The following is a 24,288-nucleotide window of genomic DNA, read 5'->3' as shown; positions in this document are numbered from 1 at the left end:
TGTGGCCGGGCAATGTTTGGGCGGGTGGTCCGGGGGGGGGGGGGGGGGGGGGGGGGGGGGGGGGTCTATTTTCAGTGTCCAGCTCCACGGTCCGGGTCCGCCGTGGAGCACAGCATGGCCGCTGGAGGCCGCCGCCCTGTGCATGCACGACCTCTGACCTGGAAGTGCGGGTCCCTGTACCCACAGCAAAAGCTGCTAGTTTTATGCTGGGTCCCTGCTGGCCCCCTGCAGGGCTGTGAATAAGGGGCCCTTTCCTGCCAGTTTTTCGGGCGTGAAAGGCCACAGTTTTGATGCCGGCATGGTGGACATAGTCCCGAAAACGGAGAATCCGGCCCCCTGGCTCTACCCAGAGGCCCAGAAATGAGTCACCCATTGTTTAAGTTTTATATCACTATCAACTCTGACCTTGTAAGATAAACACAGGTAAAGTTTCAACCGTAATTAACTCCAAGCTTGTTGGAATTGCACATTTTTTTCCTACAGTTAAAACTTTAATTCCTAACACCAAAAGTTATATTCTAAAGCTCCTGAATTATGAGCCATATTTTCACAACAATACAGTCCAGTCTCAATAATACACTAGGACTGGGATAACCTCGAGATATAGGGTGGGGTCCTAATAACGCTTCCCACTGCAGGATCTCCCGGTCTAACCATATGCGACTCCCCCCCCCCCCCCCCCCGCGCAGTGGATCCCCCAGCGGCGGGATGGACAGGTCACACAAATCCCCATAGTCATTGGTGGGACTGGAAGATTCCACCGACAGCCAATGGTGAGCTGCCTCTGCTGCTCCAAACATGCCATGGGGGGGGAATGGGGGTGGGGAGGGGAGCATGAATCCCGCACACAGTCTATATTACAATAACATTGTTACACATTGTCAAACTGAGGTTTAACTAGCCTGCCTGGATTATGACAGTAAAGGGTGTGAATAGAAACTAAAATTACTGACGCCCTTTGAGAAATGTGCGACCTATGGATTGGTGAAATGCTTTGAACCTGCAATCCTCTCCCTCCCATCTCTCAGGAAAATTCCACCACCTTAACCTCAGGAGTTTATTTATCTGCGTGCAGTGCAGGGCGATTTCAAATTGGTAAACTCTTCTCCAAATACTTGATATCCTGACAACTTTGATATTAAAAACGTGAGAAAGCACAGGATATCGGCTCCGAAACAATCCATTACCGGTCCTGACAAAGCATGTTAATCCTAAAACGTCAACCCTTTCACTCTCTCTGCCTTTTTGCAGCTTCACCTGATCTTTGCAGCATCTTCTGTGCTTAGTGTTACAATATGTGACTGTTATACCAAAGAGGTATTTTGATCACAATAAGCCAACCTTTCAGTTGTGATAAATGAATGGGAAATAGACCAGTGTCATCAACGCCAAACATAAATCTCACTGGCATGTCTGCACCAGAATGGCAAAAGCAATATTGTTAGGCATAAAGATTTGCATCTACACAAACATGTAATTAGGAGCAGAAGTAGGCCATTCAGCCCCTCGAGCCTGTCCACCGTTCAATAAAATCATGGCTGACCTGACTGTGGCCTCAACGGTACTATCCTGCTGGGCCCCAATAACCTTTGACTCCCTTGTTAGTCAAGAATCTATCTACCTCTGCCTGAAAAATATTCAACGACCCTGCCTGCACGCGCTCCCCAGAGACTCACGACACTCTGAGAGAAAGAATTCCCCCTCGTCTCCATCTTAAATGGGAGACTCCTTATTTTTCTAATCTCTCCCACAAGGGAATACATTCTCTCAGTATCCACCCTGTCAAGTTCCTGTAGGATCTTAATTGTCTCAATAAGATCAGCTCACACTTTTCTAATGGATACAGCCCACCCTGTCCAACCTTTCCTCGAGTGACCCTTGTGGTAGTCACCACTGTTGTATATATATCACATATGAGGTGTATTACGGTAAGGCTCCTGTACTACAGGTACGGGGGTAGATCCCTGCCTGCTGGCTCCGCCCAGTAGGCGGTGTATAAATGTGTGTGCTCTCCGAGCTGCAGCCATTTCAGCAGCAGCCGCGGGAGGCTACACATCTCTGCGTAATAAAGCCTCGATTACTCTCTAGTCTCGTCTCGTCGTAATTGATAGTGCATCAACCCTTCCCTGAACTGCTTCAAATACACTTATATCCTTTCTTAAAGAAGGAGACCAGGGCCGGGATTCTCCCCTACCCAGCGGGGCGGGACCTCGGCCCATGGAGGCAGAGCATTGGTGGAGGGCCATCCAATTACGCGCCAACGCTGTTCCACCGGCATGCATGCCGCGACGCCATTTCGGAGGGGACAGAGACTCGAAAACCAGCGTCAAGCTGGTGCCGCCCCCGATTTGGCCGTCGGAAGGGATTCTCCGCTTGATCGTCTATTACGATATCGGCATCGGGCAACGGAGAATTCCGCCCCATATGTTTTTCTTCCAAGTGATGCCAGGGGTTTAATATCCCATCCGAAAGACAGCAGCTCCAAATGGCCCAGCACTCCCTCGGTACTGTAGCAGAGAGTCAACCAAAACTTTGTGTCCAAGTCTCTGGAGTGGAACTTGCATCTTGATCAGAAGCGTGTGAGGCCAAGAATGCCACCGACAGCTGACACTTTGAGCAGGTGAGCCCTGCCATCTGCTGCTCGTCCACCTGCAGCAACCATTGGTCACAGAGTTGGCACAGCCAGTCACAGCTGTGGGCACCAACCTGTGCCCACCCCCTTCCATCCTCACTGTGACACTGTGGAGGGTACTGGGGAAAGGTCACTCTGCTCACACCTCCCAAAGCGGCAAACCCCTACCACCCGAAAAACAAAAGCAGCAGACACTGGGGACAACCTCACCCACCCAAAATCACACGCCATCCTGACTTGGAACGGTACCGCCATTCCCGCCATGTCGCGCCCTCAAAATTCCAGAACTTCCTAAGTTACAGTGCAGAAGGAGGCCGTTCGGCCCATCGAGTCTGCACTGACCCTTGGAAAGAACACCCTACTAAAGCCCACACCGCCACCCTATCCCCGTAACCCAGTAACCCCACCTAACTTTCTGGACCCTAAGGGGAATTTATCATGGCCAATCCACCTAACCTGCACATCTTTGGACTGTGGTAGGAAACCGGAGCACCCGGAGGAAACCCACACACACACGGGGAGAACGTGCAGACTCCGCACAGACAGTGACGTAAGCCGGGAATTGAACTTGGGACCCTGGAGCTGTGAAGCAACTGTGCTAATCACTGTGCTATTGTGCTAAATGCTGGCCTTGCCAGTGACGGCCACATCCATGAATAACTAAAAAATAGCAGTCGCACACATGCTCATATACATACATATATACCTATATTTGTACACACATTTATATCTTACATTAAGCATTTCTATGCTTGTAAAGACCAAATACAAAATACCCAGACCAGCCTCCAGTAACCCATTAAAACAATGGCACTATTGGCTGTTTCCTGTCCTTGTGTAGTGGGTAGATTTACCTCACGGAGCAGTCGCCCCAACATCGGGATTGTAATTAGATCCTGGGAACGTGATCTGTTCAATCCTGCTATTTCTCTCTCCCTCTCTCAGGTATATATATCGGGTCCACGACAGGAATACTCCATGGAGATTCGGGCATGTCCATACAGTGTCTCGCTTTGTTATCAACATGAAACAAGTCCCGTGAGGCTTTGACTTCCACTTCTAACCTTCTGGATCAAACTGACCCGTCAGAATCTAATCTGCAGACTTCCCAAACTCAACCGCACTGACGCTGAAATCGGCCGGTGTTTGCTTGACCACAATAAGACTTTGCAACGTTAGAAAATAACAGCTTACATTTCTGAAGTGCCTTTCCCAACCACCAGATGGCTCAGAGCAATTCCAGCCGCTGAAGCACTTAAAGTGCAGTCGTTGTCGTTGTTGAGGAAAGGCGGCAGCCAGTGAATGCACAGCAAGCTCCCACAAACAGCAAAGCGATAATGAGCAGATAATCTTATTTGTGTTGTTAATTGAGGGATAAATATTGGTCAGGACGTCTGGGAGAAGTTACGTGATCAGTTACCTGATCTGATGCCATGGGATATTTTCAATTCACCTAAGGGGGTAGCTGGGGGGGGGGGAGGTTTGGTTTAACCTCACACAAGAAATAGGGCACCTCTGACAGTGCAGCACTCTCTCAAGTGGGAAACGAACCCACAACCTTTTGGCTTGCAGAGATGAGAGTGTAGCTCACCGAGCCACAGGACTACAGCACCACCTTAAATGCGGAGAATACATTCTGCATTCCATGATGGAACACATCTGGAGACGTGTTTTATTCTCGGATGAACTGCCACAGGAAGGGGCGGCACGGGGGGGGGGGGGGCAGTGGTTAGCACTGCTGCCTCACGGTGCCGAGGACCCGGGTTCGATCCCGGCCCCGAGTCACTCTCCGTGTGGAGTTTGCACATTCTCCCCGTGTCTGCGTGGGTCTCACCCCCACAACCCAAAAAAATGCACAGGGTAGGTGAATTGGCCACGCCAAATTGCCCCTTAATTGAAAAAAGAAGAATTGGGTACTCTAAATTTATTATTAAAAAAAGAACTGCCACAGGAAGTTATTAAGCCTGGAAGAAGTGTATTCGACAAACTTCCCGTAACATCGATGCTTTGTTGACTAGATTTGTGTTGTAAGATTAGTCACCAAGTCTGTGTGTATGTGCAATGTTTCTGGAACTTCTCCACATCTGGCTGACTCACAGGCACGAAAGAGAATTGATTAACAAGCTCAGTAAACGCAGGCAGCTGGGTTTTACTGACAGCTCAGCAGCCATTTGAAGAATTTGTTGAGAGTTCACTCCAAGTCTTTTGAAGTGAGCAGCAATTAACCTGCAGGCCGAGAGGAGCTGCGGGAAAGGCAAGTGTGCATTTGGGGTCAGTTAAGAGACGCTCCTCTGGCACGCAGCTGGCACAGCAAGCTGGGATACTAAATAGAACATAGAAAATACAGCACAGCCCACGATGTTGTGCTGAACTTTTGTCCCAGATTAAGAACAAATTAATCTACACCCCATCATTCTATCGTAATCCCTATCCATTAGCCGCTTGAACGTCCCTAATGTTTCCGAGTCAACTACTTATACATTCCATGCCCCCACTACTCTCTGGGCAAAGAACCGACCTCTTTCATCCCCGCTATATCTTCCACCATTCATCTTAAATTTATGTCCGCTTGTAATGGTTTGTTCCACCCGGGGAAAAAGTAACTGACTGTCATCTATTCCCCTGATCATTTTATAAACCTCTTATCAAGTCTCCTCTCATCCTTGTCCAATTTAATGAGAAAAGGCCGAGCACCTTCAACCTTTCCTCGTAAGACCTACTCTCCATTCCAGGCAACATCCTGGGAAATCTCATTTGCACCTTTTCCAAAACTTCCACATCCTTCCTAAAATGAGGCGACCAGAACTGCACAGTTATAAATAGCTCTGGATTAACCTCTCTTTGGGTCTCCCTAATTAGGGATGGACACAGCTCCCTCTCTCTCTCTCTCTCCAACACCCCAGCTCTCTCTCTCTCCAACACCCCAGCTCCCCTCTCTCTCTCTCTCTCTCTCTCTGACACCCCAGCTCCCTCTCTCTCTCTCTCTCTCTCCAACACCCCAGCTCCCTCTCTCTCTCTCTCTCTCCAACATCCCAGCTCCCTCTCTCTCTCCAACACCCCAGCTCTCTCTCTCTCTCTCTGACACCCCAGCTCCCTCTCTCTCTCTCTCTCTCCAACACCCCAGCTCTCTCTCTCTCTGACACCCCAGCTCCCTCTCTCTCTCTCTCTGACACCCCAGCTTCCTCTCTCTCTCTCTCTCTCTGACACCCCAGCTCCTCTCTCTCTCTCCAACGCCCCAGCTGCCTCCCTCTCTCTCTCTCCAACACCCCAGCTCCCTCTCTCTGACACCCCAGCTCCCTCTCTCTCTCTCTCTCTCTCTGACACCCCAGCTCCCTCTCCCTCTCTCTCTCTCTGACACCCCAGCTCCCTCTCTCTCTCTCGCTCTCTGACCCCCCAGCTCCCTCTCTCTCTCTCTCTCTGACACCCCAGCTCCCTCTCTCTCTCTCCAACGCCCCAGCTCCCTCCCTCTCTCTCTCCAACACCCCAGCTCCCTCTCTCTCTGACACCCCCGCTCCCTCTCTCTCTCTCTCTCTGACACCCCAGCTCCCTCTCTCTCTCTCTCTCTCTCTCCAACACCCCAGCTCTCTCTCTCTCTGACACCCCAGCTCCCTCTCTCTCTCTCTCCAACGCCCCAGCTCCCTCCCTCTCTCTCTCTCTCCAACACCCCAGCTCCCTCTCTCTCTCTCTCTCTCTCTCTGACACCCCAGCTCCCTCTCTCTCTCTCTCTCTCTCCAACACCCCAGCTCCCTCTCTCTCTCTCTCTCTCTGACACCCCAGCTCCCTCTCTCTCTCTCTCTCTGACACCCCAGCTCCCTCTCTCTCTCTCTCTCTGACACCCCAGCTCCCTCTCTCTCTCTCTCTCTGACACCCCAGCTCCCTCTCTCTCTCTCTCACACCCCAGTTCCCTCTCTCTCTCTCTGACACCCCATCTCCCTCCCTCTCTCTCTCCGACACCCCGACTCTCTCCCTCCCTCCAACACCACAGCTCCCTCTCTCTCTCCGACACCCCAGCTTCCTCTCCCTCCCTCTCTCTGACATCCCAGCTCCCTCCCTCTCTCTCCGACACCCCGGCTCTCTCCCTCTCTCCAACACCCCAGCTTCCTCTCCCTCTCTCCGAACCATATCCCCAGCACCTTCAGGTAATCTGACCTGACCGTGAAGGGGACAAAGGACCGGTCGGCCCAGTTCCCAAAGAACATGGCCTCGCTCTTGCCGCGGTTTACCTTGGCTCCCGAGGCCAGTTCAAACTGGTCGCAGACATTCAAGAGCCTGCGTACAGACGCGGGATCCAAGCAGAAGACGGCGACGTCGTCCATGTACAGGGAGGCTTTGACTTGCACGCCTCCGCTGCCTGGGATCGTCACTCCTTTCATACCCGGATCCTTCCTGATGGACTCGGCAAAAGGTTCTATGCAGCACACAAACAGGGCTGAGGAGAGAGGGCAGCCCTGCCTGACTCCAGATTTGATCTGGAACTTTTCTGATTCCCACCCATTAATTGAGACTGCGCTATAGATGTTTGTGTACAGCAGTTTGATCCAATTGCGAATTCCCTCCCCAAACCCCATTTTTGAGAGCACATCCATCATGTAGGTGTGCGATATTCTGTCAAAAGCCTTCTCCTGGTCAAGGCTGATGAGGCAGGTGTCCACCCTCCTGTCTTGCACGTAGGCGATCGTATCCCTGAGTAGCACGAGGCTATCAGAGGTCAAGGTGACCCTGAGAATGGACGGCAACGGAACCATCCTACATTCCCCTCCAGTTTCTCCATTGGAGGAAATCGAGGCTACCTCTACTACGGGGGGCAGCCACGAGTATGTCACACCTGTAGCAAAACGGGGCATGTGGCCACCAACTGCAACGTCACCTTCTGCAAAAACTGCAAGCAGGAGGGACACATGGCAAAGGACTGTAAGGAAGACAAGTACTGCAACCTGTGTGGGCAGGCCGGCCATCTCTACAGGGACTGCCCAAAACGTGGGGCAACCTATGCGCAAATCATCAGCGGTGGAGTCAAAAAGGCAACCACACAGGAGGTTCAGGCACCCTCCATCGACAAGGACACCACACCACAGAATGCTGAAATTCAACAGAAAGACCCTCAACAGAAAGTGGAGGCCTCAGCACAGCCTGACAAACCAACCCCACTCTCATCTGACGAGGAATACTCGATGGAAGAGGATGGAACAAAGAATGAAAGGTGCTGGGAAAAGCCGAGCAGAAACAAACGAAAGAGGAAACTGAAAAATAAACCGAGGAAACCCCTGATGGTAAATGGCAAAAAGCGGCAATTTCCAGCTAGTAGCCTTGGTGCCGACACCTTCTCCGATGAGGAAGAACAAGCAAAGAATCGGCCTCAATTAAAGAGGCAAAGCACCAATGTGGAAGGGGATGCACAGAACCCCCAGACCACAGCCAGGAACGAAAATAAAACTCGCCCAGAGCACCAACCTCTGGACGATGGGATCCGGCCTGCAACCCCAACACCCGCTGACTGCCACGTCGGACACAACGGCTACACCCCCCCCCCCCCCCCCCCCCACAATGCACATCCCTCAGGTTCAAGGCCACAATGCGAACAAGGGCAGCTTCCTAAACCCGGCAACTGTGAAACATTTTGAGAACACCATGTTGGGGAACTTTGAACAGTTGGAACAACCAACTGCAATAGACTCTGGACTCTGAGACTGGTAAATCTACCCTTTTTAAAGTGGGATTTAAAATTGCATCTGTTAATGTGCGAAGCATTAAAGACACTTCGCGGTGTGTAGCCACACTCGGCTACTTAGCAAATGTGAAAGCCGACCTACTGTTCCTGCAGGAGTGTGGGATTCCACACCTCAGCAACTACAGGCGCTGGTCCAGCTGGTGGTCCCATGGGCCATCCATCTGGTCAGAAGGAAACGACTGTCGTTCCTCCGGCCTGGGTATTCTGCTACGGGGAGGCAATTTCACCATCTCCGATGTTAAGGAGGTGCTGGGCGGACGCCTCTTCGTAGCAGACGTCAAATACAAAAATGCCCCTCTCAGACTTATTAACGTGTATGCCCCGGCTGTAAAGAGTGAGCGGCTGCCAGTCCTTCAGCAACTACCACTGCTGTTGGCCACCTCCAAGCCGGTCATTCTGGGCGGTGACTTCAACTGCATCATCGATGCGGCTGGACGATCCAGCAGAGCCGACAGCAAACTAGACGCTACGTCCAGACTCCTGATGGAAACGGTAAAAGACGCCAAGCTGCTCGACGTCTTCAGCAACCCTGCAGACGGAGCGCAGCGTAGATACACATGGTCACGGCCAGATGGATCCATCCGCTCCAGGATAGACTTCTTCTTTGTGTCCCGTGCTTTCACGGTCAGGCCCACCGACGTCAAGCCGGTGTTCTTCTCTGACCACTGCCTCCTACTGGCTGACTGCCACCTGCAGGAAAACCAGGGGGTGGGCAGGGGGACATGGAAGCTAAATGTAAAACTGTTGACCCTAGAGAACCTCCAGGAACTCAAAAGGGATTACAAAGGTTGGAGAACCGTGAAACCCCTCTTTGAGTCTCCACATCTCTGGTGGGAAGCAATCAAGGGGAACATCAAAAGGTTCTTCATCCTCAAAGGTGCTCAAAAGGTGAGAGAGAGACGAGGGATCATGTCCAGGCTCCAGAAAAGCATGCAAAATTTGCTCCAGCTGCAGTCGATGGGGGTTGATGTCAAGGAGGATCTCCAAGAGGTGAAGAGCCAGCAGGCCTCTCTCTACACCTCGGAGGCCTCCAAGGTTATCTTCCGGTCCAGAGTCCGCTCCGTGGAGCAGGATGAAAAGTGCTCACGCTTCTTCTTCCAGAAGGTTCACAGAGAGACCTCTGTGATCAGCAGCCTGAAGGAAGAAGATGGCTCTGTAAAGACATCGCAGTCTGACATCCTGAGGATCAGTCAATCCTTTTATGCCGGACTGTATGATCTGAAGCCAACAGACAGTACTGTTACCCAGACCTTCCTGTCGTCTATCACGGAGGTCTTGGACGACAACGAGGGGGAAAACCTGGACAAACCATTAACTCTGGACGAGCTGACAAAGGCCGTCAAGTCCTTTGAGACGAGTAAAACTCCCGGAAGCGACGGCTTACCGGCTGAGTTGTATCTGGCTCTGTGGGACTGGATGGGCCCAGACCTGCTGGAAGTGTACGAGAGTATGCTTCTGGATGGCAGCATGTCAGAATCCATGAGGAAAGGCATCATCACCCTCATCTACAAGCAGAAGGGGGAAAGGAAAGAAATTCGAAATTGGCGACCCATTTCACTGTTGAATGTGGATTACAAAATCTTAGCCAAAGTCATCACCAATCGGGTCAAGTCTGCTCTGGAGTCGGTGATCCACCCCGACCAGACCTGTGCTGTACCAGGCAATGAAGCAGTGGTCAGCACGTAATGTCCTTGAGGCCCTCAGGGTGAAGGAGACTGTGGAGGACGTTGGATGGTTCCCTGAGCAGACTGTCAGAGCCATCTGGCAGAACGCCTCATCACCAGAACTTTCAAACAAGCACCAAGACCTAGCTTGGCTGGTGGTGAGAAGGGCCCTCCCTGTCAGATTCTTCATGTACACCCGAAGGCTCAGCATCAATGCACGCTGCCCTCGGAGTGGCTGTGGGGGAAACGAGACAGTCACACACCTCCTTGTGGAATGTGCCTTTGCAAAGAAGGTCTGAAGAAAGATGCAGTGGTATTTGTCAAGGTTCATCCCGAGCAGCTCAGTAACACAGGACTCTGTGCTCTACGGACTGTTTCCGGGGACCCACACCGAAACAAACATCAACTGCTGCTGGAAGGTCATCAACTCGGTGAAAGACGCTCTTTGGTCTGCCCGAAACTTGCTGATTTTCCAGTGCAAAGAATTGTCCTCGACCGAGTGTTGCAGACTGGCACATTCCAAGGTCCAGGACTACGTGCTGAGGGACGCACTCAAGCTTGGGGCAGCTGCCGCCAAGGCGCAATGGGGAAAGACCACTGTGTAAGGTCTTACCACCAAATGTACACCGAGGGGTGGGTAACACCCCTCGGTCCGGGTCTTCAATGCATAAAAGAAACATGACAATGTAAATATTTAAGAAAGAACTGTAACATAAAGAAGGATATGTGTGTAATGTCATCCCAATTGAACGGAAGAAAGACATGTGAATGTGTAACTTTGATGGAAATGTACAGTCAAGACAATTTGAAATGTTCTGTAATTTTTATTAGAGATTTTATGAATAAAGTATATATATATTTTTTTAAACAGTTAATGTACACATTGCTCCAGAAGCTGACAGGGAACTTTGGCGGGAGGTAGGAAGTTGTTTGGTCACTTTACTCCCCACATCATAGTGGGGGGGGGGGGGGGGGGGGGGGGGGGGGGGCTTGATGGAAGGTAAACAATTTCCTCAATCTAATCCACGGCACCTTCAGGATTTTGTTTAGGGTGGAGAGATCGGACACTCATCTACTCTGCTGGGCCGGAGGGTCTGATGAGTTTGCATGACATTTTGCAGAGACAATAAAGAAGTTGGTGAGACGGCGACGCAGTCCTTAATGAGGTGCCCGATGACCTTTAAAGAGCTTTTGCAAAGGACAAACAGATTTTTTGAGAGCTGAAGAGAGATGTGGCCTGACAGGGGGTACATGCAACCAGTAAAAAAAAGACTTGCGGGTCAGCACGGGGGCGCAGTGGACCTCACGCTGCTGAAGTCCCAGGTTCGATCCTGGCTCTGGGTCCCTGTCCGTGTGGGGTTTGCACATTCTCCCCGTGTTTGTGTGGGTTTCGCTCCCACAACCCAAAGATGTGCAGGGTAGGTGGATTGGCCACGCTAAATTGCCCCTTAATTGGAAAAAAATGAATTGGGCACTCTAAATTTATAAAAAAAAGACTTGCTTTGTATCACGCCTCTGACAACCCCAGGACGTCTCAAAGTGCTTTGCAGCCAATGATGGAATTCCGAAATGTAGTTCCTGTTGCATTGTGGGAGGCACGGCGGTCAACATGTGCACACAAAGCTCCCAGAAAACGAGCAGGCAATCTGATTTTGAAATTGATGGAGGGGTAAATATTGGCCAGAGCACTGAGGGGAACTCCCTCCTGCCCTTCCTGAAAACAGAGCCGGGGATCTTTCATAGCAACCTGACAGAGCAGATGAGGCAACACTTTAATATCTCATTCAAAAGTTGGCAGCCATCCCTCATTCCTGCACTGGAGAGCAGCCCGGGATTCACTGAGCTCAAATCCCTGCAGGAGGAATTGACTAGACAACCTGATGATTCAGATACCAACAGAGACACCGCCAGAACTGGGATTGTTTGATTGTTACACAGACCTGTGCAGAAAAGGAGGCTCAACATCTGGAAGAGCACATTCAATGTTCCCAACATCTGCTGAACTTAAGTATTTCTGAGCAGCAAGTGGCTCTCGTGTGTCAAAGTTCTTCACTCGGGACCGAACAGCAAAAACCTGCTGCACATCATCCCCGTAACAGCCTCTCCGAACAGGCGCCGGAATGTGGCGACTAGGGGCTTTTCACAGTAACTTCATTTGAAGCCTACTCGTGACAATAAGCGATTTTCATTTTCATTTCATTTTTCATCTGCTTCACTCTCTAACCCTAAACCTAACCCTAATTTGCACATCATCTGCTTCACTCTCTAACCCTAACCCTAACCCTTGACACACATTCCGAAACAACTTTTCCTTCTTTGCCCGAAACTCACTCTCCCCTTGCTGTCCTCCACCCCCCCCCCCCCCCAAGTACCGCCCCCCTCCCCCCCGTCCCCGACACCAAGGCACTGAGGCATCAGCCAGAGTCTTGCTGGAGGAATTCCAACGGGGGAAAGGAAAATAATCCCCAGGGTCTGACAGCAGAGCGACAGAATCCTCAGGTCAGGAACAACATCCAGTTAATCAGTCAACAAGCAAACTGGACAGAGGAACATAGAAAATAGGAGCAGGAGGGGTGGGGGCCATTCGGCCCTTCGAGCCTGCTCCGCCATTCATTGTGATCATGGCTGATCATCCATCTTAGTAACCTGTCCTCGCATTCCCCTCATATCCTTTGATCCCTTTAGTCCCAGGAGCTACATCTAACTTCCTCTTGAAAACAGATGTTTTGGCGTCAACAGCTTTCAGTGGTCGCGAATTCCACAGGCTTACCACTCTCTGGGTGAAGTAAGTTCTCCTCACCTCTAAACCCTCAACTTCCTTCCAAACGTCTAGATTCAACTTGGAATCTGACAGCACTGTAGGACTCTCTTCCCCCCCACTGAGACTGGTGCCACCTTGACAGAACTAGCCAGTTAATCTCACTGCCTTGCTCTTTCCCTCGTCAAGGATATATCTACAGTAGGTGAGGTGGAATAGGAGGAGCACTGACCCCCTTGGATGGAGAGTGGGCAATCTATTGAGCAGGAAGTATCACAGGTAATGGGAGGTGAGTTAGTAATGGTATTCAACAATGATCAACGACCTTAATTCATTCGTATTGACTGGGCAGGACCATGTTTCAGAGATACATGGCTTCTTTAGACATGGTTCAGTTTGGTATCTAGGGGGTGGGTTTACCCTGGCAATTTGGTATGGTAACAAGACCCCTCTGGCGTTTCAGTTCTTGCTTTTCAGTGTCAGCTATGTGGTTTTGCTCTTCGCATGGTGCTGAAGATCTGAATCTTTAACGTGTCCTCAATGTTGCAGTCAAAGGCACTTCAATTCTCAAGCCTTTGTCCTCCCTCCCTCTGTAAGCTCCTCCATCCCTGCGATCCACTGAGATATCTGTGCTCGGCCAACTCTGGCAACTTGCACATTCCTGATTTTAACTACCCCACCAGGGTACCGTCCGTTCGGCTGCCTGGGCCCGAACGCTCCGGAATTCCCTCCCCAAACTTCTCTCCCTGTTCTTCTCTCCCTTAAGACGCTCCTTGAAATCTGTTTTTGACCCTGCTTCAGGTCAGCTGACCTAATATCTCGTTTTGTGGTTCGGAGTCACATTTTGTATGACAGTGCGCATACGGACCTCTGAACCAGGAGCTGGAGTAGGCCACCCGGCCCCTCGAGCCTGCACCGCCATTAGTAATAATAATCGCTTATTGTCACACGTAGGCTTCAATGAAGTTACTGTGAAAAGCCCCTAGTCGCCAATTTCCGGCACCTGTTCGGGGAGGCCGGTACGGGAATTGAACCCGCGCTGCTGGCCTTGTTCTGCATTACAAACCAGCTGTTTAGCCCACTGTGCTAAATCAGACCCTATTCAATAAGCTCATGGCTGATGCAATTGCAGCCTCAACTCCCATCTACCCCCGATAACCTTTCACCCCAGCTCTGCCTTTAAAATATTCAGACTCCGCTGCCACTGACTCGTGAGGGAGAGAGTTCCAGAGTCTCACTACCCTCTAAGAGAAGAAATGTTCTCCTCATCTCTGTCCTAAACAGGAGACTCCTTGGTTCTAGATTCTTCCACAGGAGGAAACATCCTTCCCACATCCACCCTGTCAATATTCCTCGGGATCTACATGTTGCAATGTGCAGCTTCAAAGCACCTTGAGACAGAACAGTTCCTGCCAGGAATATTGAGGATTTCCCAGCAGGAGAGAGTGCCGGATACAGATGGACACCAGCGTGCAGGGATGCTCCGCATGTTTTCCCTCTTGGGGCAGTGGTGGCGCCATTGGCAGCTTCATGTGAGCTGAATGGATAATTGCCCCATTCCCAAAGACATGCTCAATGATGAGCTCACTATTGGCATGGCACCAACAGGTCGTCCATATCGGTGACACAGGATGTCTGCGAGTGAGACTTCAAGGTGACTGGATTCGATGCATGGGAAGTTCTGACTGGAATGGCTGGGGACAAGCAGCGAGGAAGAATGTGGAGACGACAAGAGGACTGAATAGAAGACCCAATGGAGGAAGAGAGCCTGTAATGTTACAATTAAGCAACCGGTTTGAACCAGACTGCCCGAGCAGTACACTTTGGGTACAGGGGCTAAAACAATACCCTTATTGTCCATGTCACAAGGAACATGAAACAAGTTAAACCTGACACCACTGATACACTAGCATCACCTGTGGGAATTCAGGAATATCCTGACAATTGGATGTGCTGAACCTGTAATGTTTACAATACCGGCAGGGCAGCGCGGTGGCACAGTGGGTTAGCCCTGCTGCCTCACGGCGCCGAGGTCCCGGGTTCAATCCCGGCTCTGGGTTACTGTCCGTGTGGAGTTTGCACATTCTCCCCGTGTCTGCGTGGGTTTCACCCCAACAACCCAAAGATGTGCAGGGTAGGTGGATTGGCCACGTTAAATTGCCCCTTAATTAGAAAAATGAATTAGGGACTCTAAATTTATTTTTTTTAAATGTTTACAATACCGAAAGAAAACACTGAACTGAAACAAATCTTTCCTAAATCACTGGAAACGGGGCGGCACGGGCACGCAGTGGTTAGCACTACTGCCTCACGGCGCTGAGGACCCGGGTTCGATTCCGGCCCCGGGTCACCTCCCGTTTGGAGTTGGCACATTCTCCCCGTGTCTCCGTGGGTCTCACTCCACAGCCCAAAAAGATGTGCAGGGTAGGTGGATTGGCCAAGCTAAATTGCCCCTTAATTAGAAAAAAAAAGTTGGGTAATCTAAAGAATTTGTTGAAATCACTGGAAATGATCTCATTACCAACAAATCTGTTACGAGTCATCTCCAAGTAAAATCTGGGCAGACGTAGTCATCAGTATGGCCTAAAGACACATCAAATCACTGAGTCAGTGAGACCCATAACATAATCACCAAGGAACAGACAACAATTCAGATCAACTCAACATCCTGGGGGTTACCACTGACCACAAGCTGAACTGGACGAGCTATATAAATACTGTGGCTGCAAAAGCAGGTCAGAGGCTGGGAATTCTGCGGTGAGTAACTCACCTCCTGACCCCCCCAAAGCCTATCCACCATCTGCAAGGCACAAGTCAGGAGTGTGATGGAATACTCTCCACTTGCCTGCGTACGCGCAGCTCCAACAACACTCAAAAAGCTCAACACCATCCAGGACAAAGCAGCCCCGCTTGATTGCTCCCCCTTCCACAAACAGTCAAACCCACCACTGACGCACAGTGGCAGCCGTGTGTACCATCTACAAGATGCACTGCAACAACTCACCAAGGTTCCTTAGGCAGCGCCTTCCAATCCCAGGACCGCCACCATCTAGAAGGAGAAGAGCAGCAGATACCTGGGAACCCCACCACCTGGAGGTTCCCCATCAAGCCATTCACCACCCTGACTTGGAAATATATTGGACGTTCCTTCACTGTCATTCAGTCACAATTTGGAACTCCCTCCCTAATGTCACTGTGGGTACCTACACCACATGGACTGCAGCGGTTCAAGGCAGCAGCTCACCACCACCTACTCAAGGGCAATTAGGGATGGGCAATAAATGTTGGCCTAGCCAGCGAAGCTCACATCCCGTAAATGATTTTAAAAGAAAGACTATTGAGCGTGTGATAGGAGAATGAACTGGCTCCTATAATCACAGGGTAAACTCTACATCCTCGTGTCTGCTTTAGCCTAATTAAGTTCAAGGTGCTACATAGGTCGTACTTGTCTAAGGCGAGGATGAGTGGGTTTTCCCCCCCCCCCGAATGTCGAGAACAGATGTGATCGCTGTTCGCTTGCCACAGCTGACCCTACGCACATGTGCTGCCCCAAACTCAGCAACTTCTGGGCTTCCCTTTTTCGCACCATGTCGGAGATACTCCGTTTGGATTTACTGTTTGCTGGTGGCCATATTTGGGGTGTTGGACTCACCAGCAGTTCACTCTGGGGTAGAGGCAGACGTTGCCTCACTGAGGTGGATACTCCGCTCCTGGAGGCCTCCCGTTCCACCCAGTGCCTCAGGCTGGTTGGGGAACATAATGCCTTCTTGCACGTCGAGAAAATTAAATTCACTATCAGGGATTCTATCTGAGATGGCAACCGTTTTATTTCCTTTTTAAAAGCTCTCGACACCGTCGGTTGTGAGGAGGTTTCGGTATCGTGTTTAAATTATTAACTTGATCTTTCTTTGTGATACTTGCATTCATGTGTTTTGTTGATTGTTAATGTGTAAAGTATGAATAAATAAACTTAAAATTTTTTTTTTTAGAAAGACTATGAAACACATCAAACACCATTGTCCATCAATGAGGGGTCAATTACGAGGTTTAAGGTGCGAGGGGCAAGGTTTAGAGGAGATGTACTTGGCAAGTTTTTTACACAGAGGGTTGTGGGTGCCTGGAACTCGCTGCCGGAGGAGGTGGTGGAAGCAGGGACGATAGTGACGTTTAAGGGGCATCTTGACAAATACATGAATAGGATGGGAATAGAGGGATACGGACCCCGGAAGTGTAGAAGATTTTAGTTTTGACGAGCAGCATGGTCGGCGCAGGCGTGGAGGGCCGAAGGGCCTGTTCCTGTGCCGTACTTTTCTTTGTTCTTTGAGGGGAGAAACACAGAACACCCAGGTATGCAATTAGGTAGAAACAAAGATTCCTCGGGTCGAATTTTAAGGATGGCAAGCACTCGGCAGTCACCTTCCTGAGACTCAGTGTGTAACGCGACCCCGCCGACTCTCGGAAGCCCACTGCCATTTAACACTCAACTGAGCATTAATTGGCAGTGGGCAGGATCTCCAGCCGCCCTTGGAAGGGAAGTCCCACCCACAAGAGCTGTTATCACTCCAACCCATCCAGATGCAGTGCTGCAGTGGCCAGAAGAGGTACTGCAGTGCTTTGTCTGCACCGAAAGTCCCGGGATCGTTCCCAAGGTCAGTCCCCAGGGCAGGGTAGGGAATGCCCGGAAAGGTCAGGAGGGGGTGGTGGTGATCAATTGCAGCATTTGGGATAAGCTTGGGGGGGGGGGGGGGGGGGAGGGAGAGCACCAAAGTCCTGGAGGGCACCCCAAAACTGAAGGAATGGATACATATAAGAGCTCAGGAATGCCAGTTGTTGACCCTCTGGACAATGTGCTCAGGTACTGACACTAAATTGCATATCTGACCAGCTAACCTCAATAGATTTTAAGTTTACAATGGGGTAATTTTAAACCCAATATGTCCAAAATTGGCAGGATTGGTTTGGATTGCCTACAATGGAAAATAAGAGCAAGAGGATTATAAAGCAGACACTTGATCTGACCGTGCCAATTTCCCGACAGGTAAATAGGTTAAAATGACCCCCTACATGTCCACAATGCCACATTTGACATGGATGTGATACCATTGCTCAGAGAGGGAAATGGGAAGAGGATATGCAAATCTCTGTGATAATTTGTCATCTTGTGATTTAGTCCCATACTCCTTTTTAAAAAAATATAAATTTAGAGTACCCAATTCTTTTTTCCAATTAAGGGGTAATTTAGCGTGTCCAATCCACCTACCCTGCACATCTTTGGATTGTGGGGAGTGAGGCCCACGCAGACACGGGGAGAATGTGCAAACTCCACACGGACAGTGACTGGGGACGGGATCAAACCTGGACCCTCGGCGCCGTGAGGCAGCAGTGCTAACCACTGCGCCACCGTGCTGCCCCGAGTCTCATACTCCTAACCTTGATATGATGACCGTTAGATGCCCAGAAAATCAAAAGGGCCTCTCATTTTTAACAGACTCACCATAGCTAAACTTCTCCTTGGAGGGCCAGCTCTTCTGCAAAGGCCAGTTCCGATCCCAGACTCCATCCAAAGTGCTGAGGAATGTGTCTTCTCCCTCATACTCCACAGAATAATCATCTTCGTCATCGTCGTCCATTCCGTTGGAGGAATCCAAGCTGCCGACTTCAGTCGAGTCTGGATACTCCCAAAACAAAGGCCAGAAGATGTCTTTGTGGGACAGCCATTCGGCTGAGGTGATGGACCAGTCATTTCGGTTGCCCTTCAGAAGATCCATCTCAATTTCCGCCTGCGGATCATCCACCACCTCAATCGTGACCTGACGAGCACATAAGCCATGTCTCAGGTTATCTAACAGATTACCAATTCCTCAATTCCACCTTGAACTGCCCAGCACTAATTTCAAGGTTATGCCCCTTTATTCCAGGCTCCAAAGGAAATAGTCACAACTCCTTTAATCATCTGAAAGATCTCAATTACATCACTCCCTAATCGTCTTTAGTGAAAGGATTTAATGTTATAATGTAGGTTTGAGACACAATTCAAAAGCTTATGCCCATTTGGACAGTACATAGAACAATAGAACATTGCAGCGTAGTACAGGCCCTTCGGCCCTCGATGTTGCGCCGACCTGTGAAACCACTCTAAAGCCCATCTACACTATTCCCTTATCATCCATATGTCTATCCAATGACCATTTAAATGCCCTTAATTTGGCGAGTCCACTACTGTTGCAGGCAGGGCATTTCACACCCGTACTACTCTCTGAGTAAAGAACCTACCTCTGACATCTGTCCTATATCTATCTCCCCTCAATTTAAAGCTGTGTCCCCTCGTGCTAGCCATCACCATCTGAGGAAAAAGGCTCTCACTGTCCACCCTATCTAATCCTCTGATCATCTTGTATGCCTCAATTAAGTCACCTCTTAAACTTCTTCTCTTGAACGAAAACAGCCTCAAGTCCCTCAGCCTTTCCTCATAAGATCTTCCCTCCATACCAGGCAACATCCTGGTAAATTGTAGTTGTTTATCTCCAACAGGGTCCATTAAACCTCTGGAAGCCCAGTCACTCTTTTAAAAAAAAATGTATTTTATTATAAATATGAGCTCCGGCTTCTCTGAAACCGCAAAGGGTTCGGGTCCACTCCCTCCTCCACTATCCTGGCTAACACTGCGAACACTCCAGCCCAGAATCTTCCCAATTTTTCGCAACCCCAAAACATGCGCGCATGATTCGCTGGCCCCCGCCCACACCTCGCACACTCATCTGCTACCCCCTGTAAGATCCCACTCATTCTGGCCCGAGTCATATGCACCCTGTGCACCACCTTAAACTGTATCAGGCTCATCCTTTCACAAAAGGAGGACCCGTTTACCCTTCGTAGTGCCTCACTCCATTCTCGCAATTCAGCTCCATTCCCAACTCTGCTTCCCATTTCTTCTTGATCTTCACCACCTGCTCGCCTCCCTGCTCCCCCAGCCATTTACATATATCCCTAATTCTTCCCTCCCCTTCCACATCGGGAAGCAGCAGTCGCTCCAGCAGGGTGTATCCCGGAACCCCCTCCAGACCTATTGCGCAAAGTCCCTAACCTGCAGATACCTTTTTTTTTTTTTTTTTAATTTTAGATTACCCAATTATTTTTTTTTCCAATTTAGGGGCAATTTAGCATGGCCAATCCACCTACTCTGCACATTTTTGGGTTGTGGGGGCGAAACCCACGCAGACACGGGGAGAATGTGCAAACTCCACACGGACAGTGACCCAGAGCCGGGATCGAACCTGGGACCTCAGCGCCGTGAGGCGGTTGTGCTAACCACTAGGCCACCGTGCTGCCCTAACCTGCAGATACCTGAACTCACTCCCCCTTGACAGCTCTACCCTCTCCCTTAGCTCCTCCAAACTGGCAAACCCTTCCTCCAAATACAGATCCCTCACCTTGGCCAGCCTCACTTCCCTCCATCTCCTGTAGACAATATCCGTCACCCCCCCCCCCCCCCCCTCGGCTCAACCCGTGATTCTCATACAGTGGCGTTAACACCGACATCCCTTCCACCCTAAAATGCCTCCTCACCTGATTCCATATCTTCACTGCGGACTGCACCACTGGGCTCCTTGAATACCTACTCAGAGCTATTGGCAACGCTGCCATCGCCATAGCCCTCAGACTAGACCTCTTACAATATTCCTCCTCCATCCTAACCCACTCTACCCCTTCTCCTTCCCACCACCAACACACATAGAACATATAACATAGACCAGTACAGCACAGAACAGGCCCTTCAGCCCTCGATGTTGTGCCGAGCAATGATCACCCTACTCAAACCCACGTATCCACCCTATACCCGTAACACAACAGCCCCCCCCCCTTAACCTTACTTTTTAGGACACTACGGGCAATTTAGCATGGCCAATCCACCTAACCCGCACATCTTTGGACTGGGAGGAAACCGGAGCACCCGGAGGAAACCCACGCACACACGGGGAGGACGTGCAGACTCCGCACAGACAGTGACCCAGCCGGGAACCGAACCTGGGACCCTGGAGCTGTGAAGCATTTATGCTAACCGCCATGCTACCGTGCTGCCCACGTTGTCCAAATTCGCCGTCCAGTTTTGGAAAGCACGGTGTTAAGCTGCAAATCAGCCTATCCAAAACTGGACAGCAAAATTGGACAACGTGTGTTGGTGGTGGGATGGAGAAGGGGTAGAGTGGGTTAGGATGGAGGAGGAATATTTATCTTTTATTTTAAAGCTGTTCCAGTGAACTGAAAGCACATTGGGTGTGGCAAACTGCCTTGGTAACCTTAAAGCTAGAGTTGCTTTCCTGAAGGAGTTTACAGTGTGCTGGGTCACGCCCTTGAAAGGGGTTTTGGTTTGTTGGTTTTTGTATTGAATTGGAACAGCTAAGGGGGAATTCATTAAGAGTTATATACATAGATTACTGTAGCTGTTGTGTGTTTTTTTTCATGTTTGCAATTGATGACAAATTCTTGCCAAGTGATTTATATAGTTCAACTCAATTCTTGTAATAAACTTTGTTTTGATAAAAGCGCCTGGGAAATCCGATGAATCACTCCTGAAGTGAAGGCTCCTGAGCTCATCCCAGCCAAATTCAACATATAACTTATAGGTCAGGTGAGCTTCATAATACATTTTGCAGTTTCTAAGCCCTGGCCGATAACAGGCTCCGAATGCACAAGGGAAAATGTAGAGGAGATGGGTATCAGATAGCTACCTCCACCTTATGCTGCCATGACAACCATTGGCGAGACATGTATCCCCCTGTGGAGTCTGCCCTTACCCCTCATTCAACCTGCTGAGGGAAAATGCAACATAAATACCTCATTGATTTCCCTGAGGCAATCTAGACGCTGGTTAAAAACAAATATTTTTCCATCCTTGCTTTTTATTTTATTTTTAAACTCTGGGCTTGCTAACCTCCAGGGACATAACCACCCAAAAGGGCCCAGCAGCTAATAAACCATCATTGTTCATTGTCCCATTGGAACATATCTTCTTTGTGTCTGTTTATTATTTTTCAGGGTTTATCTGGCGAGATGCAATGTCCACCATGAGTCTTTGATGTCCATTTCTAGGGACTTGGTGGGGAGTGGGATTGGGGAGGGGGGGGAGGAAACAAGAGACAGAAATTGTTCCTTCAAACACCGAGGGTTCATTTAAATGACGTGGGATTGCCCAATCTGAAGTTACTCATACGTTTCTCTACACCGCCTGCTGCCTTGGCCAGGTTAATGGAAATTGTTGGCTGGTTGGTTTTCTGGGAGTACAGATAATTACATTTATCTGTAATTATCTGTAAAAGAAGGAAAATTATTCTGAGGTTACTTCTCGGCTATGCCCGCCCCCAAGGTCAACCATGCTTGCCCCCACCCAGCCATGCCCACACCCAAGGTCAGCCACGCCCACACGCAATGTCAGCCACGGCCCCACCCAGCCACGCCCACACCCAATGTCAGTCACGGCCCCACCCAGCCACGTCCACACCCAAGGTCAACCACGCCCACACCCAAGGCCAGCCACGCCCACATCCAAGGTCAGCCACGCCCACACCCAATGTCAGCCACGCCGACACCCAATGTCAGTCACGGCCCCACCCAGCCACGTCCACACCCAAGGCCAGCCACGCCCACACCCAAGGTCAGCCACGCCCACACCCAATGTCAGCCACACCCACACCCAATGTCAGCCACGGCCCCACCCAGCCACATCCACACCCAAGGTCAACCACGCCCACACCCAAGGCCAGTCACGCCCACACCCAAGGTCAGCCACGCCCACACCCAAGGTCGGCCACGTGCACCCCCAATGTCAGCCACACCCACACCCAAGGTCAGCCACGCCCACACCCGAGGCCAGCCACGCCCACACCCAAGGTCAACCACGCCCACACCCAAGGTCAACCATGCCCACACCCGAGGCCAGCCACACCCACACCCAAGGCCAGCCATGCCCACACCCAAGGTCAGCCATGCCCACACCCAAGGTCAGCCACGCCCACAGCCTAGGCCAGCCACGTGCACCCCCAATGTCAGCCATGCCCACCATGTTTACACCAACCATATTTGCAGGTGTGGTCTAATGGTTCAAATCCCTTTCAATTTCACTTACATATAATTTCCCGATCACTATATTTGTGCTCCGTATATTTGTCCCAGTCCACACTTGGATGTATGAATTAGGCTGTAGGAATGAGCGGATCGAGGACATTTGCCATCGGCATCACCTGTCAAGCAGATTTAGCCTCAGTTCTTAATCCTTTCAGACAGTTTTCAACCCAGAGTTCCCCATGACGCAAGGGGGGGGGGGGGGGGGGGGGGGGGGTGAGATACATACATAACCTACTTTGGGGTAATGAAAATCGCTTATTGTCACGAGTAGGCTTCAATGGAGTTACTGTGAAAAGCCCCTAGTCGCCACATTCCGGCGCCTGTCCGGGAAGGCTGGTACGGGAATCAGAGCCCATGTGTGGAACACATTCAGAAGCGAAGAGGGAATCCAGCCTTCTTCAGCCATTGGAACTTACAATCGGCCAAGTAAAGGAAATCTAGGCCTGGTCATGAAACTAAAGGCCCAGGAGTGAGCCCCAGAGCCGCCCTCTGAGGAAGGGGGATTGGTGCGTGGAATGGTTAGGATAAACTGAGTGAGCAAATCTCATGAAGAGAGTGGGAAGGGATTATAGTTTTTAAAAAGTCAAACAAAAATAGAAAATAAAAGCACCCGAAAGGCAATGAGAGGAGGGTAGGTTAGATACACCAAATTTATATTTGTAATGGAATGTTGGAGGAACGATCAGGGAGTTTCTTCCTGGCTGTGTTCGGAGGAGCTAACCCAATATAGTCAGCTGTTTTGAGGATTATTGATGTTGAGTTATTGCTGGCTATGTTGCTAAAGGCTCTGTTTTTAAGATAACCCTGCTTCCTGTTATTTTTAACGTTTGGTTTAATTATGCAATTATGATTTTATTCCTATCTAGTGAGCTGAAAAGAATGAGTGTTGAGAGCGCAGTGGGCTCCAGGTTTAGCAGAGGGCCGGACTTCCCCTGCTGCAGTTATAACAGGACTGGCATGTCCAAGTGTTGATGTTACCAAACTCTGAATGTACCATGTCGAGCGTGTCAAGTGTCACTGGTTTGCATTTTCACACACACATCTGGTGGAAGAGGAGACAATCCTGAGTCTTCATTCACTTCCACTTTCATTGTGGGCACCGCATTTATTTCCCACATCCAATCATTGCCTTAATGTCATGGAGATTTGCCCATATGGAGACTGTGGGAGGGCAGTTGTATAGAATGGCTGCACTTTCACAAGTCAACAGTTCAGTCATTTTCAAATGTCAGACCATAAAAATAACAGAATTTTCAAATTCAATTTCACTATTTGCCAATGTGGGATTTAAACACTCAGTTTCTAGTATACCATACGTACAGCATCATCACACCCACTGCACCCCCACCAACCCAACACACCCACTGCACCCCCACCAACCCAA

General features: G+C 50.1%; 1 protein-coding gene across 3 annotated transcripts in view; it reads right to left on the bottom strand.

Moving 5' to 3' along the window:
• Positions 1 to 24,288, bottom strand: part of ism2a (isthmin 2a) — a 62,328-nt gene that overhangs the window by 9,189 nt on the left and 28,851 nt on the right. For all 3 annotated transcript variants that reach the window (XM_038773841.1, XM_038773847.1, XM_038773854.1), the window contains one exon: positions 18,277 to 18,592. In XM_038773841.1, the coding sequence (XP_038629769.1) occupies positions 18,277 to 18,592 (316 nt within the window). The remainder of the gene's footprint in view (positions 1 to 18,276; positions 18,593 to 24,288) is intronic.

This window comes from Scyliorhinus canicula, chromosome 2 (genome assembly GCF_902713615.1).
Source record: "Scyliorhinus canicula chromosome 2, sScyCan1.1, whole genome shotgun sequence".
NCBI lineage: Eukaryota > Metazoa > Chordata > Chondrichthyes > Carcharhiniformes > Scyliorhinidae > Scyliorhinus > Scyliorhinus canicula.
The sequence above is the reverse complement of the archived record's forward strand: the minus strand, read 5'-3'. Positions and strand labels throughout refer to the sequence as shown.